Source organism: Trachypithecus francoisi, unplaced genomic scaffold (assembly GCF_009764315.1).
Source record: "Trachypithecus francoisi isolate TF-2019V2 unplaced genomic scaffold, Tfra_2.0 Lachesis_group11, whole genome shotgun sequence".
NCBI lineage: Eukaryota > Metazoa > Chordata > Mammalia > Primates > Cercopithecidae > Trachypithecus > Trachypithecus francoisi.
In genome coordinates, this window is record NW_022681456.1 from 84,183,013 (window position 1) to 84,200,900 (window position 17,888).

Genomic DNA, 17,888 nt, shown 5'->3' on the forward strand with positions numbered 1-17,888 from the left:
GCCGGGCGAGGTGGCGGGCGCCTGTAGTCCCAGCTACTCGGGAGGCTGAGGCAGGAGAATGGCGTAAACCTGAGAGACGGAGCTTGCAGTGAGCTGAGATCCGGCCACTGCACTCCAGTCTGGGCGACAGAGCGAGACTCCGCCTCAAAAAAAAAAAAAAAAAAAAAAAAAAAAAAGAATTGAGGCCGGGTGCAGTGACTTACAGCTATAATCCCGGCACTTTGGGAGGCTGAGGCGGGCAGATCAGGAGGTCAGGAGTCCGAGACCAGCCTGGCCAACATGTTGAAACCCTGTGTCTAAAAATAAAAAAATTAGCTGGGCACAGTAGTGTGTGCCTGTAGTCCCAGCTACTCAGGAGGCTGAGGCAAGATAATCTCTTGAACCCGGGAAGCAGAGGTTGCAGTGAGCCAAGATTGCACCACTGCTCTCCAGCCTGGGTGACAGAGTGCGATTCCATCTCCAAAAAAAAAAGAATTGAATGGGCCGGGCGCGGTGGCTCATGCCTATAACCTCAGCACCTTGGGAGGCCGACGTGGGTGGATCATGAGGTCAAGAGTTTGGGACCAGCCTGGCCAACATGGTGAAAGCCAAAGCCCATCTCTACTAAGAATACAAAAATTAGCTGAGCCTGGTGGCAGGCACCTGTAATCCTAGCTACTCAGGAGGCTGAGGCAGGAGAATCGCTTGAACCCAGGAGGTGGAGGTTGCAGTGAGCCGAGATCACGCCACTGCACTCCAGCCTGGGCGACAGAGCTACGCTCCTTGATCTATGATCTGCTTTTACTACCCAAGTTTTAAAAATTGTCTTTTCCGGCCGGGCGCGATGGCTCAAGCCTGTAATCCCAGCACTTTGGGAGGCCGAGACGGGCGGATCACGAGGTCAGGAGATCGAGACCATCCTGGCTAATACGCTGAAACCCCGTCTCTACTAAAAATACAAAAACTAGCCGGGCAAGGTGGTGGGCGCCTGTAGTCCCAGCTACTCGGGAGGCTGAGGCAGGAGAATGGCGTAAACCCGGGAAGCGGAGCTTGCAGTGAGCTGAGATCTGGCCACTGCACTCCAGTCCGGGCGACAGAGCGAGACTCCGCCTCAAAAAAAAAAAAAAGATTGTCTTTTCCTCTTCTATGGGCAAACATATTCCCATAAAAATAAGCCAAAAATGTTTATTAAAAATGTCAAAACTTATTTTGGGTTTGTTAGCTGACTTGTTTTAATTGACTAGCTTGCTAATGATGGGCTACTTCACTCACGTGAATTACCCACTCTTCTTTAGTGTCTTTCTCCTCTAGTGCTCTCTTACGTAGCAGGGTTGTGTTTCAGAAGTGTTAACATTTGAAACTCAATAAATAGAATGAGTTGTAAGGTGGTATGTGCTGCTCCCAACTCATGCTCATATCTGCCGTGCTTCTACCTCTGACTGTGAGCATGACTGGTCCACAGCTGAAAGTCTTACTGCACACAAACCATAAAGAGGAGGGGACATCAGGGAGGGTTTGGAACAAAAGGAGGAAAGGGGAGAACCCAGGATTTAAAGGGTGGATTTAAAAGGTGAGCAAGGTGAAAAAGATAAACATGAAAATTTTAAAGGAGGCAGAGATTTATGAGAAGAATAAGGTTTATTGAAAAGGAACAAAAGGTAAAGAAAGCAGAAAGAGAAAGCAAGTCCAAGAAGAATGGGCAGGATCATGGTGACTGAATCTGCACATGTGCTCCACATGGCTGTGTTCTGGCCTTGAAGGTTGGCTGATGCTGCCATCAGCACTTTCTCTGTCAGAATCTGGAGTCTCACAAAGTAGCAGACCCCACAGGGTTACTTTCCTCTCTGACAGCAATGCTGCCTAGATGTGAGTGCTCAGGTCATGGCTGGGGATCAAGAACAGCTAGCAAATCTAACTTGGTGATGGATTCTGTATAACTCAGGACCTGGGGAAATTTAAGAACCAAAATCTGTTCTTGTGACTATTTGAATTCTCAATGCAGTCTTGCATCCCTCCTTCGACTGCTTGGCCAGACTTCCTTGTCCAGGATAGGGATCCCTCCCCACTCAAGTTTCATGGTCTGAGCGAACGAGTGGTGTGTGAAGGGGCACACCTCACTTAGGTCTTCTTTGGCACCAGGGAGAGGAAACGGAGGTAAAACTGTCTCTGTGTCTGCCTCAGACCCATGCCTGCTCCTTTGGCAATGGTCACTCAGCAGTAGAATGCAGACGGCCCTGCCTGCATAGACACACACCTCGGGTTTTGAGCATTGTGTAAGGACCAGAGTAAACGGGCCTGGCTGTTTGCCTGTGGTCCAGAGCTCAGATGATCATAGTGTACAGAGCCTGGTAGAACCCAGTTACATCTCCACTGTTATTTAAGGGCAATTTATTTGCTCTTCCTCAGAGTTCCCCTTTACAGTCTGCAGGCAAATATATAGATACTTTAGTAAATGTTTATAGGAAGACCTGCTGGCAGAACTGGTCTCATGGCTGCAGACTATGAACAGAAGTTGTTTCTCCACTTTGGGAAATTACATACAGCTAAGAATAAACTTGTTCACTCAGAATAGATTTTTGGATCCCACACATCCTGGAAAAAACTGTTTCTTAGTGCCTGTTATTGAAAAGAGGACATCTAAGGTACAGACTCAATTCATTTCATATTTTAGCTTAATAAAGTAAAAAATGATGGAGGTCTTTAAGGATTCTGTACACTTTGAACACTGGCCACAGAGCTTAGTTGGTAAGACTTGGTACCAATGAAGTTACAGGTTCATTCTCAAAAAGGGTGTTATTCTGAGAGCAGAGCTTAGTGGACCCTGTGAGAAGCATCAGGCCCTTTCTACTTCAAGAGACTCAGAGATCTCTTAGGCTTTATGTCCTCCCATTTGAAAGAAATCATCCCCTAAATGTTCCCAGAGGAGAGGATAGGGGAGGAAGAGGCAAGAAGATGTGACTGGCCCTAGGGAACAACCGTCTGCCCTCAGTATGCCCGGGACAACCAAGTCCCAGGCCTCCTCACAGCATTCTGCTGATGGGTGTTGAGAGAGAACATGGCAGTCTGTGTGAGAGGGCGGCACACACTGCACTGCCCCTCTCAGTGTCGTGCCAGCTGTTCCTCCCCCTGGAGACACAGTGGGAGGTTTTATGCTGGTTTGCAAAGCTGTCAAAATTATGCTAGAAGAGCATCTAGAATCTTTTCTCACTTACTCACTATTACTGCCTTTTCAGAGGACTGTCCTTTCTTCTCTGTATAGAACACTCTATTTAAGATATGAACATTCCCCAAAATGCTTTCACAAAGAGTTTTACAGAATACCAGAGGAAGGGTTAAGGCTGCACAGGGCTGGTCCAACCATTTGCTGTGTGGTGAAAAATTTCAGTTTCATTACCTAGATATTTTACACAAATTGGAAGGAATGAAAGGCATTTTGTGGTATTCTGAGGAATAGAGGCTTGACATCAATACAGAATTTTCATCTTCTTTCACTATGTGTAAAAGCTAGTTAACATCAATGTCTGTTGTCAGCTGCTCCCCCCTCCCTCCCACACACACCACAACTGGGACCTTTATTAGACTAAAAAATATATGAGACGAGAGGGTAAAAGAATGTAAATGAAGCTATGCAAATTTGTTAGAAAAATATCTTTAAGTGGGTGGTAATCAACAGAGAGTCTATAATATCCCTCATATGGGAAAGACAGTATTTATGAACATCAATTATTTATAGATTACCTCATTCATTCTAGAATATCCTGAAGATATTATCTGCATATTTTTATTTGAAACAAAGGGAAGACCATAGTTTGTTCAAATTGCTGTAGCAGGATTAATTTCATTTGGGTTAGCATCTGCTCTCCTCCCCAAAGAGTTTCCCTTGGTTGTGGAAATTTAACATTCCAGGACAATTTAGAAAATGCTCTCTTGGTTTGTGAGTCAGGAGTTCTGAGTTTGTGCAGTGAGCAGGTCTATGCAGACCTACCCACAAAGGCTGAGGGAGCTGAGAAGCCAAAAGAAGAGGCTGACAAATCCAGTTTCTCAGAAAGGAACATTTAATAGGAGCTTATGAACAGAAGTGATGTTTAGGAGGCCATGAGACAGTGGATCCCTGAACCAGCTCTCCAGAAAATATCCTTTATATAGCAAGGTTTTAGGATAAAACATGTGCAGCTGGTCACACTTGACTTTCTCGCAAAACTTATCACTGGAGCGATTGGATAAGCATCTTTATGAGGGGTAATCTATGCTCTGGGCACTATTTCTTTTATGAGGGATAATCTATGCTACAGGCATTGTTTAAAAACTTTGCTGCAGAACACCTTGGTATGCAGGAGTCAAACCACCAGTTAGCATGGTGGTTTCACTCCAAGATGGCATCACTCTTGCCATGCAACAGGCTGTTCTCCTACAGTTTTAATTCTAATTCTGTTACTGACTATGTGAACTTTGATAAGACACCTGGTGTTTAACTTTCTACTTGGTAGGGGCAAAAGGTGGGAGAAGGGGAATGAAAAAAAATCTCTTACTAACTGAAAAAAGATATTGTGAAGATAAAAAATGTCTAACATTGTCATATTGGCAGTGTTTTAAACATGGCTGTGCCAAGTCTGAGCATGCCATGAAGGCCTGGGCAGGATGTATGCCAGGCCTGTGATAATGGTAGAGATTTTGGGGCACTGACTATGCTTCCTGTTGTCTGAATAGACATGGGGCAATTACAGGAAAGTGGCTGAGAGCCCAGGACAGAGAAAATAAAGGGGAGGCACAGCCGGAGCCGCTGTGAGTTGGCATTTTACCATGTCGGGACCCTCTTGTCTTTATGAAACTAGAAGGGGCCCTTAGGCAGCAGCTGCTGCGTAAACCTTAAATAATATTGAAAAGGGTTGATGTGAGAAATGAATAGGAATAATGGGACTCTGATAGGTCTGGCTAGTTAGAAGCTTGAGGTTAGTCAATTATGTGAGCTAGCAATCTATTAACTTGATGTTAAGGAGGAAGACAGACTTTTCGCTCCGTGTGGGTGAAGGCTCTATTAAAGAGACAGCCGATGTGGGTCAGGTGTGGGAGGTAGTAAGACACTAAAGAATTGTTAATGAGACATTCCTTGTGTGGGTGAAGACTCATAAAAGCTCGCTCTCCTGAGCTGGGATATGTTCCAGCCTCAGGTAGACACAAGTGAGGCTGATTCTGCCATGATTAGCAGAGTTACTTAAAAAGGAAAAAAAGAAAAATGTGGTCTTATTCTTGGATCTGAGTCTCTGAGTTTCAGCTCAGCTGCAGTAAAGCTCTCCAGGGCACACCAAATGCTGTGTATTCATTAAAGGTTCCTGTTTGTCTCTTCCAGCTTCTGCCTCCTGCTCCCGGTACCTAATTTCTGCTCCTGCCTTCCACTTTCCTCCTAATGTGAGCTCAACTTTCAGCTTTCTCACAGGTTCTCCTTTCCTTCTGTTCCCTGGGCTGCTTCCCCGTCCCACAGTGTGTGCCTCCCCTTCGTGTATTTGTGGTGGAGGCATGCTCTGCGTCCTTCCATTCCCCTTTAGTGGAACAGTATCCATCTCCTCTTATCCCATGTAAAGTGTCTGTCTCCTGCTGTGTCTACTGACCAGAATGAGCATTTACTCTCCTACATCTATTTCAAGTGTTAAAAATACAGAATTCCAGGCTGGGCGCAGTGGCTCATGCCTGTAATCCCAGCACTTTGGGAGGCCGAGGTGGGAGGATCACTTGAGGTCAGGCGTTCAAGACCAGCCTGGCCAACATGGTGAAACCCCATCTCTACTAAAAATACAAAAAATAGCCGAGTGTGGTGGCGCGCGCCTGTAATCCCAGCTACTCAGGAGGCTGAGGCAGGAGAATCGCTTGAACCCAGGAGGCAGAGCTTGCAGTGAGCTGAGATCGCGCCACTGCACTCCAGTCTGGGTGACAGAGCGAGACTCTGTCTCAAAAAAAAAAAAAAAAAAAAAATGCAGAATTCCCTTTCTGCAACTGAAAATGACTTTTAATCTGATAAATACATTTGTCCTACTTTTACATTATGTGAGTTATGATTTGCACAGGCTCTCTCCAATAGCTTCCTTTACACTATTACACCAAAAATTTATTCTGCTTTTTTTTTTTTTTTTTTTTTGAGATGGAGTCTCGCTCTGTCGCCAGGCTGGAGTGTAGTGGCACAATCTCGACTCACTGCAACCTCTGCCTCCCAGGTTCAAGTGATTCTCCAGCCTCAGCCTCCCGAGTAGCTGGGACTATAGGCCCATGCCACCATGCCCAGCTAATTTTTGTATTTTTTAGTAGAGATGGGGTTTCACTATGTTGTCCAGGATGGTCTCAATCTCTTGACTTTGTGATCCACCCACCTTGGCCTCCCAAAGTGCTGGGATTACAGGCCTGAGCCACCGCGCCTGGCCTATTCTGCTTTTTAACATCTCTCCTTTTGTTGTTGTTTTTGAGACAAAGTCTTGCCCTGTCTCCAAGGCTGGAGGGCAGTGCTGAGATCTCAGCTCTTTGCAACCTCCGCTTCCTGGGTTCAAGTAATTCTTGTGCCTCAGCCTTTCGAGTAGCTGGGATTACAGGCGCCTGCCATCAACACCCAGCTAATGTTTGCATTTTCTGTAGAGACAGGGTTTCACCATGTTGGCCAGGCTGGTCTGGAACTCCTGACCTCAAGTGATCCACCTGCCTTGGCCTCCCAAAGTGCTGGGATTACAGGCATGGGCCACCGCACCTGGCCAGTTTATCTCCTACCTAGACGAAGACCTAGTCCTTTTAGAGAAAACTTCATTAAAACTCTGCAAAGATATCTCCATTTAGCAGTGTCCATATAAGAAAAAAAGAATTCAGAGCTCCAAATACTAAAATGTGTTAATTACTGGCAACAACATTCATTACAATAACATTTAGTCATATTTCAATACCTCCCTTATGCTTGGTAAACTAGTTTGTAACCTGTGGTCTTTTGATTCTTTAGATGTTTATTTTTAGGACACTGCCCCTAGAATGAAGCAGAGTCCTGGTAACTAGCCATTTCCCCTCAGCTTTGTTCCTTCCTTCTGAAATCCCTTGGGCACTACTTGGGAGTCTACTACTAATTTTATTAAACTTCCTTTTATAGATTTCTTTATTTTCATTTTATGCACATTTTCTGCTCTCATTTCCTGCCCAAATCTACTTGGAAAACCATTTTTATTTTTTGCTTTACCTCCTAGTGAATCATGTGGCAAGTGAACCAGCAGTCTGAATTTTTATGGGCCTATTTTGGGGTTTTTTTTTGTTTTGAGACGAAGTCTCACTCTGTTGCCCAAGCTGGAGTGCAGTAGCTCAATCTCAGCTCACTGCAACTTCCACCTCCCAGGTTCAAGCGATTCTCCTGCCTCAGCCTCCCAAGTAGCTGGGACTACAGGCACATGCCACCATGCCCGGCTAATTTTTGTATTTTTAGTAGAGACAGGGTTTCAATATGTTGGCCAGGCTGGTCTTGAAATCCTGACCTCGTGATCTGCCCACCTCAGCCTCCCAAAGTGTGGGATTATGGGTGTGAGACACTGCACCCAGCCTGTTTTGGGTTTTTTTTACTCAAAATTCTATCTTGCCCATAACCTGGTTCATTTTAGGCTTAACTATCCAGGTCCTGGGCCTTGGGATTAATTTGCATTACTTACCATCATGTATTTTCTGGTGAATCCAGGCTGATCGCGGCAGCAAAAGCACCTCCTAATTGCCTATGAAAGCTTCCTGGCCACCTAAGCTGCCTCCTGCATCTACTGGTTGAGGTGTTTGTGTTGGACAAGTCAAGGGTTAACTCCCATACACCTAGGGACTTTGTATTCCCACCTCCTCCCCACCCCTTAGTAGCCATGTAACTATTCCTTTTTTTTTTGAGACGGAGTTGCTCTGTCACCCAGGCTGGAATGCAGTGGTGCAATCTCGGCTCTCTGCAAGCTCCACGTCCCGGGTTCATGCCATTCTCTTGCCTCAGCCTCCCGAGTAGCTGGGATTACAGGAGTGCACCACCATGCCTGGCTAATTTTTGTCTTTTTACTGGAGACGGGGTTTCACCATGTTGGCCAGGCTGGTCTCGAACTCCTGACCTTGTGATCTGCCCGCCTCAGCTTCCTAAAGTGCTGGGATTACAGGCGTGAGCCACCGTGCCCAGCCAATGTAAGTATTTCTTATCGTGTAAAAGCTTATAATATTTTTGGAGTTCTGGCTTTTACCAGTGCTAGAATACCAACTGTTTTATATTCTTTAAGACTGAGTTTGTCAGGTAGAACCACTGTGCCCATGTTTGTTCCACCTTTACAAACAGTCCATGAACTCCCTGTCATTAATACATTAACCAGTGCATTTCCCATTGCTTCCGTTTTTCTCTCCATTGGTTTTTAGAAGTATTATAAAACCTATAGCTTTAATGGGCTATGCTTCCTTCTGGTGTCCTAATAAAATAGTTTGTGTCTCTTATAAATTGTTCCACTTGTGTGTCAGTTTTGACTTGTTTAAAAATATTATGTCTAGTTGATTGAACAAATCAAGATTATAAGCAGAGGAGAATAAAAGGGACTTTACTGAAATGTCTTTCCTTATTCCCAAAGTCAAATGTTCTTCCTCTCCTTGAAATTTATCCCCTTTAGAAACTGTCTTGTGTTTACTTGGCACTTGAATCAAACTTCTTTCTTCTGTGTGTGATAACATTTTCTCCTAATCCCTGCCCCTCCCCCATCCCTTCCCTGTCCCTTCCCCAATCCCCTGCTCCTAACATTTTTTATGTGGGTCATGACTTGTCTAAGCCTTTCTTTGCAATCCAGACCTAGCTCCACCTATCTTTGGTGGCTGCTGCATTTAGAGCAGCCAGACAGTTTGGGAAGGGAATATCAAGAGAGCCTCTTGGCTTTAAAGAGTCAGCTGATAGAATGGTAGCAGGTTTAGTGCTCCATAAGAATTGACTGACCAGCTAAGAGAGCCCTTAGACAAAGTAAATTCTAGGGCCCATCTCAAGATAGTGCTAACTCATCGCTGCCCATGCTAAAGTTGTCTTTTTCCTTTTCCTAGAAGTTTCAGGCACCTGCAAGAGAGACCTGCGTGGAATGTCAGAAGACAGTCTATCCAATGGAGCGTCTCTTGGCCAACCAGCAGGTGTTTCACATCAGCTGCTTCCGTTGCTCCTATTGCAACAACAAACTCAGGTAAGCCAGCCCAAAACAAGTTGTTTCTCTGTAACTGGAACTCTTAAGGGAGTCGTTGGCTTTTAGAGCACTGGTGCTAAAAGCTACTGTGCTAATGATGTTCTGTTGAAGGCTCTTGAATAAAGTAAAAAGCATCATTTAGTGACAAGTCTTTCATACCAAATAATGATGGTATTTGGAACTTCTTGGTATATTGATATGTTAATTTACATGTTAGAACCGAAGCTTAAATAATATGAGTTGCAGGTAAAACCCCCAGTGACCTAATTTAATAGAATGTTTTCCCTTGGTATCATAGAATCACAAAGTTAAGAAATCTCAAGAGGTTACTTGCTTAAGCCCTTACTTGTCTTAACCACTGTATAAATGATAATAATGGCAATAATAATGGCCCCTGGAGAGCATGTCTTTTTCTCTATGTTGCCTCACTTTATTTCTGAGAAAATAGTTGCTACATATCATTTCTTCCAAGTAACTCAAAGTGCAAATATAAATGTGACAAATTGGGGAAACATTCCAAATTAACTCATTTTAATCACAGAGTCTTACAGAAGGAAGTAACCAAGATGTCACTTTTTCCAGCTTTCCTTCCCAAGCAATCCCTCCTAAAATGCTCTTGAAAGATGTTTTGGCATCTGCATGACATTTCTAGCTATTAGATAGCTCTGGCTAGACAGCTTCTCCAAACATGGAGCCAAAGTGTACCTCAGTAACTTCCACTCATTAGTTCTTTTTCTGCCCACTCTTAATTTTTTCTCCAAAGCACCTTTTGTTGTTGTTGTTGAGATGGAGTCTCACCCTGTTGCCCAGGCTGGAGTGCCATGGAGCCATCTCAGCTCGCTGCAATCTCCGCCTCCTGGGTTCAAGCGATTCTCCTGCCTCAGTCTCCTGAGTATGAGACTACAGGCACGTGCCACCATGCCCAGCTAATTTTTTGTATTTTTAGTAGAGATGAGGTTTCACCGTGTTAGCCAGGACGGTCTCAGTCTCCTGACCTGCAGATCCACCCACCTCGGCCTCCCAAAGTGCTGGGATTATAGGTGTGAGCCACTGCACCTGGCCTAAAGCACCTTATTTCTTTTGTGGAAATGCTGCCATTTTATACCCCCTTTAAAATTTGTCACTCTTCAGAACGGTTCTTAATTTAAGGGAAAAAACTTTAAAAGGATAAAATTTATCATCCTGCAAGAGACACCAAATCTCCTAAAGGCTTGTCTAGGGCTGACATTAGGGAAAAACTACCTCCTGTCAACTCCTCACTGTTCTTCTATTAATCACAGCTTATATCTAGATGTGGTGGCTCACACCTGTAATCCTAGCACTTTGGGAGTGCCCAGGTAGGAGAATCACTTGAGGCCAGGAGTTCAGGACTAGCCTGGGTAACATAGAGAGACCCCATCTGGTTTTTCTTTTTGAGATAGAGTCTCACTCTGTTGCCCAGGCTGGAGTGCAGTGGCGTGATCCTGGCTCACTGCAACCTCTGTCTCCCAGGTTCAGGTGATTATCATGCCTCAGTCTCCTGAGTATCTGGGATTACAGGTATACACCACCACACCCAGCTAATTTTTTTTTTTTCCCAGAGATGGAGTCTTGCTCTGCCACCCAGGCTGGAGTGCAGTGGCGTGATCTCGGCTCACTGCAACCTCCACCTCCCAGGTTAAAGTGATTCTCCTGCCTCAGCCTCCTGAGTGATTGGGACTACAGGCGTGCGCCACCTCGCCTGGCTAATTTTTGTACTTTTCATAGAGATGACGTTTCACCATGTTAGCCACGCTGGTCTTGAACTCCTGACCTCAGGTAATCCACCCTCCTCAGCCTCCCGAAGTGCTGAGATTACAGGCGTGAGCCACCATGCCTGGCCAATTTTTGTATTTCTTAGTAGAGACCACCATGTTGGTCAGGCTGGTCTCGAACTGCTGACCTCCAGTGACCCACCCACCTCAGCCTCCCAAAGTGCTGGGACCGTACGTGGCCGGAGACCCCATCTCTCTCTTTTTTTTTTTTTTTTTTTTTTTTTTTTTTTTTTTGAGACGGAGTCTTGCTCTGCCACCCAGGCTGGAGTGCAGTGGCCGGCTCTCAGCTCACTGCAAGCTCCGCCTCCCGGGTTCACGCCATTCTCCTGTCTCAGCCTCCCGAGTAGCTGGGACTACAGGCGCCCGCCTCGTCGCCCGGCTAGTTTTTTGTATTTTTTAGTAGAGACGGGGTTTCACCGTATTAGCCAGGATGGTCTCGATCTCCTGACCTCGTGATCCACCCGTCTCGGCCTCCCAAAGTGCTGGGATTACAGGCTTGAGCCACCGCGCCCGGCCCGGAGACCCCATCTCTATGAAAAAATTTCGGGAGGCTGAGACTGAGGCTGGAGGATCACTTCAGCCCTGGAGGTCAAGGCTGCAGTGAGCTATGATCATACCATTGCACTCCAACCTGGGTGACAGAGCAAGACCTCAACTCAAAAAAAAAAAAAAAAAAGGCTGGGTGCAGTGGTTCACGCCTGTAATCCCAGCACGCTTGGAGGTCAAGGCCAGAAGATCACTTGAGCCCAGGAGTTCAAGACCAGCCTGGCCAACATTGTGAAACCCCATCTCTATTAAAAAATACAAAAATGACCAGGCGTGGTGGCTCATGCCTGTAATCCCAGCACTTTGGGAGGCCAAGGAGGGCAGATCAAGGGTCAAGAGATCGAGACCATCCTGGCCAACATGGTGAAACCCTATCTCTACTAAAAATACAAAAATTAGCTGTGCATGGTGGCCCACGCCTGTAGTCCCAGCTACTCGGGAGGCTGAGACAGGAGAATCACTTGAACCCAGGAGGTGGAGGTTGCAGTGAGCTGAGATCATGCCACTGCACTCCAGCCTGGCGACAGAGCAAGACTCAAACAAAACAAAACAAAACAAAACAATACAAAAATTAGCCAGGCGTGGTGGCACACTCCTGTAATCCCAGCTACTTGGGAGGCTGAGGCAGGAGAATTGCTTGAACTTGGGAGGCAGAGGTTACAGTGAGCCGAGATTGTGACACTGCACTCCAGCCTGGGTGACAAATCAAGATTCTCTCAAAAAAAAAAAAAAAAAAGATAAACTTATGTGTATATACACCATTAAGAATAGAGTTAATTCAAACACAAAAGCTTGATGATGGCTACCCACAAACACTGACTCCAAATGAATGAGGTCAGCATTCCAAAGTGGAGAAAGTTGAAGTTTCACTTACGTAGAAATTTTAGCAAAGATTGTGACATTTTTCATATAAGACCAGTGCATATACCACAGTGATTTGATTGGTTACAGAGTGCTACATTCTAAGGAAGATTATCACTCTGTAAAGGAGGGATAGTGATCGGAGGGGGTCTTATCTCTGGTACCCTTTGGTCTTTATTATTTATAGTGAAAAGACAGAGTCGCAGCTACATGCTGTGTGACCCAGCTTGCATAGCCACATTCCTCTCAAGGCTCAGAATTAAAGTTTCTATTATTGTTGTTTCTTTTTCTTCTTCTTCTTCTTTTTTTTTTTTTTTAACACAGTCTCACTTGTCACAATGGTACAGTCTCAGCTCACTGCAACCTCTGCCTCCCGGGTTCAAGTGATTCTCCCACTTCAGCTTCCCAAGTAGCTGGGACTACAGGCACATGCCACCACGCCCAGCTTATTTTTTAATTTTTTTGTAGAGATGAGTTCTCACTATGTTGGCCAGGCTGGTCTCAAACTCCTGGGTTCAAGCGATCCTCTCACCCTTTGCTTGTCAAAGTGCTGGGATTACAGGCATGAGACACCGCGCCCAATCCATGCTTTGTGTTATGATAAGAAAACAAATGTGCTAAAATGGGGTAAGGAATTCCTGGTCACTAAAGTGCTTTTAAAGATCTTTTTCTTACTTAGCATCTTCTGAAAATACTGGAATTGCCAGATTTTAGCCTCCTGGTATAAGTGAGAGTATGAAGATTTGCTAACTTTATGCTCTTTTTCTTTTAATGACAGTCTAGGAACATATGCATCTTTACACGGAAGAATCTATTGTAAGCCTCACTTCAATCAACTCTTTAAATCTAAGGGCAACTATGATGAAGGCTTTGGGCACAGACCACACAAGGATCTATGGGCAAGCAAAAATGAAAACGAAGAGATTTTGGAGAGACCAGCCCAGCTTGCCAATGCAAGGGAGACCTCTCACAGCCCAGGGGTAGAAGATGCCCCTATTGCTAAGGTGGGTGTCCTCGCTGCAAGTATGGAAGCCAAGGCGGCCTCTCAGCAGGAGAAGGAAGACAAGCCAGCTGAAACCAAGAAGCTGAGGATCGCCTGGCCACCCCCCACTGAACTTGGAAGTTCAGGAAGTGCCTTGGAGGAAGGGATCAAAGTGTCAAAGCCCAAATGGCCTCCTGAAGATGAAATCAGCAAGCCCGAAGTTCCTGAGGATGTCGATCTGGATCTGAAGAAGCTAAGACGATCTTCTTCACTGAAGGAAAGAAGCCGCCCATTCACTGTAGCAGCTTCATTTCAAAGCACCTCTGTCAAGAGCCCAAAAACTTTGTCCCCACCTATCAGGAAAGGCTGGAGCATGTCAGAGCAGAGTGAAGAGTTTGTGGGCGGAATAGTTGCAGAAAGAAAACAAGTGGAAAATGCCAAGGCTTCTAAGAAGAATGGGAGTGTGGGAACAACAACCTGGCAAAACAAGGAATCTAAAGGAGGAGAGACAGGGAAGAGAAGTAAGGAAGGTCATAGTCTGGAGTTGGAGAATGAGAATCTTGTAGAAAATGGTGCAAACTTTGATGAAGATAACAGCTTCCTCAAACAACAATCTCCACAAGAACCCAAGTCTCCAAATTGGTCCAGTTTTGTAGATGACACCTTTGCTGAAGAATTCACTACTCAGAGTCAGAAATCCCAGGATGTGGAACTCTGGGAGGGAGAAGTGGTCAAAGAGCTCTCTGTGGAGGAACAGATAAAGAGAAATCGGTATTATGATGAGGATGAGGATGAAGAGTGACAAATTGCAATGATGCTGGGCCTTAAATTCACGTTAGTGTTAGTGAGCCACTGCCCTTTGTCAAAGTGTGATGCACATAAGCAGGTATCCCAGCATGAAATGTAATTTACTTGGAAGTAACTTTGGAAAAGAATTCCTTCTTAAAACCAAAAAAAAAAAAAAAAAAACCACATTCTAAATGCTAGAGATAACTTTACTTAAATTCTTCATTTTAGCAGTGATGATATGCATAAGTGCTGTAAGGCTTAGAATTGGGGAAATATTCCACCTCATAATAGCCCAGATTCTACTATATTCCCAAAAGGCAATATTAAAGTAGATAGATGATCAGTAGTATATTGTTACACACTATTTTGGAATTAGAGAATATACAGAAGAAATTTAGGGGCCTAAACATTACGACTGAATGCACTTTAGTATAAAGGGCACAGTTTGTATATTTTTAAATGAATACCAATTTAATTTTTTAGGATTTACCTGTTAAGAGTTTATTTAGTCTTTAAATTTTTTTAGATTAATTTTCTTGCTGTGATATATATAAGGAATTTACTACTTTATGTCCTACTCTCTAAACTATATCCTGAACTCGACGTCCTGAGGTATAATACAACTGAGCACTTTTTGAGGCAATTGAAAAACCAACCTACATTCTTTGGTGCTTGGAGAGATCTGTCTCCCAAATAAGCTTTTGTATCTGCCAATGAATTTACTGTACTCCAAATGATTGCTTTCTTTTCTGATTGTATCTGTGCTTCTCATAATTTACTGAAAGCTGCAATATTTTAGTAATACCTTTGGGATCACTGTCCCCCATGTTCCATGTTAGAGCAAAGTGAAGAGTTTAAAGGAGGAATAAGAAAGAACTGCCTTACACCATTTGAGCTCAGACCTCTAAGCCCTATATTTCCCTTATGATGTCCTTTTTTTTGACATACTAATTTTTAAATACTTATTAGCTCTGAAATATATTGATTTTTATCACAGACAGTATTCCCAGGGTGAAATTAAACCAACTATAGGCCTTTTTCTTGGGATGATTTTCTAGTCTTAAGGTTTGGGGAAATTATAAACTTGAGTACATTTGTTGTACACAATTGATATTCCAAATGTATGGATGGGAGGGAGAGGTGTTTTAAGCTGTAGGCTTTTCTTTGTACTGCATTTATTAGAGATTTAGCTTTAATATTTTTTAGAGATGTAAAACATTGTGCTTTCTTAGTCATGCTTAGTCTGAAACATTTTTATTCAATAAAGATTTTAATGAAAATTTGAACTTTTCAATGTTTCTCTTCCATTTTTTTTTTACATTATTACTGTCTCTCAGGATCTCAGTTTGGGAAGAAAAAAATGGTACTACTTTTTTTAGTTGAAGAGAAGCGTCATCAATACATCTCACCACTAGATGGTAGTGTTGGGCTGATTTTGGATTTCAGTCCTCCCCAAAGGAAGACAAATTTTTCTGGAAAATTGCAGACAACTTGGCAAGAGAATTAATGTGTGCATTCAAAATGAGCTATTTTACCAATTTGAAATCCAGTGGTGGTTTTTATTGTTTATAGCATTCAACATTGAATAATTCACCTTACAATTATGCCTAGCATGCTGAATGAATTTCCAAATGTTTCTGCTGAAAATGGACTTGTTTTTTACTTTAGGCAGATGCTTTTTTTTTTTTTTTTTTTGAGACATAGTCTTGCTCTGTCGCCCAGGCTGGAGTGCAGTGGCGTGATCTTGGCTCACTGCAACCTCCACCTCCCCAGTTCAAGTGATTCTCCTGCCTCAGACCTCCCAAGTAGCTGGGATTACAGACGCCTGCCACCACACCTGGCTAATGCTTGTATTTTCAGTAGACTCGGGGTTTCACCATGTTGGCCAGACTGGTCTCAAATTCCTGACCTTGTGAACCACCCACCTCTGCTTTCCAAAGTGCTGGGATTACAGGAGTAAGCCATTGTGTCTGGTGCTTTTTTTCCCCCCCTTTGTTTAAAATCGATGTTCACACCAAGTGGGCAGATGCATTTTTGACTGATTGATATCCTTGCCTGTAGAGGCAACTGCCCCAATTGTTAAGGCTTTTTTTTTTTAATTGGTAGGGTTGAAATGTGGATTTCCTTGGAGAGTAAGGCATGCTTTTTGAGTCATCTGTTACATTTTCCAGGATCCCTGTGTTTTCTAGAGTCTTGCCTGGTTTTCTGAGTGGTTGGTAGAATACTGCTTTCTGCTCTTGCCCCCACCAAGTCATTTAAAGATCCATGTTCAGACCAGGCGCAGTGGCTCATGCCTGTAATCCCAGCACTTTGCGAGGCCGAGGCGGGCGGATCACCTGAGGTCAGGAGTTGGAGACCAGCCTGGCCAACATGGAGAAAACCCATCTCTACTAAAAACGCAAAATTAGCCAGGCGTGGTGGCACATGCCTGTAATCCAAGCTACTCTGGAGGCTGAGGCAGGAGAATCGCTTGAACCCAGGAGGGGGAGGTTGCGGTGAGCCGAGATCACAGCATTGCACTCCAGCCTGGGCAACAAGAGCGAAATTCCATCTCAAAAAAAAAAAAAATCCATGATCATTGAACAATTAATCCAAAAGCTCCTACTGATATAAAATATCCAATCCTGGCTTGAACTTCTGTGACTTGCATTTTACTCTAATCCATCCACACGGTACTCACATTATGCACTGACTTTATACAAAAAAGTCTAAGTACCTGTGGGTATCAGTTGAGTGTGCCACCACTTGGGGACTGAGATTACCCTCAGAAGAACTCTTTGGCCGGGTGTGGTGGCTCCCAGCACTTTGGGAGGCCAAGGCAGGTGGATCACAAGGTCAGGAGTTCAAGACCAGCCTGGCCAGCATGGTGAAATCCCATCTCTACTAAAAATACAAAAATTAGCTGGGCATGATGGTACGTGCCTGTGGTCCCAGGTACTCAGGAGGCTGAGGCAGGAGAATCGCTTGAACCCAGGACATGGAGGCTGCAGTGAGCCGAGATTGCACCACTGCATTCCAGCCTGGGCAACAGAGTGAGACTCCATCTAAAAAAAACTTTTCTATGCCTTTCAAGGGCTAAGATATAGACATATCATGAGTACACAGAGTAGGAACAAGGAATAGCTCCAGAGTCAATATAAAGAAAGGATGTCTTAGTCAAAAGAATGACCAGATAACACCAAACATTCTTAGAGAACAAAAGCAGCCAAACACAAAAAGCATTAATCATTTGTTCTTTTAGCTCTCTAAATGAAGGCTACCTTGTTTGGACCTGGTATATCACTAGTGACTATAGGGTGATGAGAGCTTTTCTGTTGGTAAGGCAGAAGAAGGGGCTAGCTTGGGACTTGAGATGGTTAAGGAGGCTCTGCTCATGACTGCTACAAGGCCAGCTTGGTTCCAGTGACTTGCTGGATTACTCTTGGCCAAGGTGAAAGCAAATTTGCTTTGCATTAAATATATCATTAGCAATGTTTCCCAACAGCCAAGAGACTGGGAATTGGTACATGCTCATTTTTCTGGGGATGGAATCATGAATAGGGGCCAGGCACAGTGGCTCATGCCTGTAATCCCAGCACTTTGCAAGGCCGAGACGGGCGGATTACCTGAGGTCAGGAGTTGGAGACCAGCCTGGCCAACATGGCGAAACCCCATCTCTACTAAAAATACAAAATTAGCTGGATGTAGTGGCATGCACCTGTAATCCCAGCTACTTGGGAGGTTGAGGCAGGAGAATTGCTTGAACCCAGGAGGCGG

General features: G+C 44.3%; 1 protein-coding gene across 3 annotated transcripts in view; it reads left to right on the forward strand.

Moving 5' to 3' along the window:
* LIMA1 (LIM domain and actin binding 1) overlaps positions 1-15,426 on the forward strand; it is a 103,728-nt gene extending 88,302 nt beyond the window's left edge. For 2 of the 3 annotated variants that reach the window (XM_033222118.1, XM_033222119.1), the window contains exons 10-11: positions 9,028-9,161; positions 13,140-15,426. In XM_033222118.1, the coding sequence (XP_033078009.1) occupies positions 9,028-9,161; positions 13,140-14,145 (1,140 nt within the window). In that variant the 3' untranslated portion in view covers positions 14,146-15,426. The remainder of the gene's footprint in view (positions 1-9,027; positions 9,162-13,139) is intronic. The other variant, XM_033222120.1, reaches the window with a different exon arrangement.
* Positions 15,427-17,888: the final 2,462 nt, after the last annotated feature.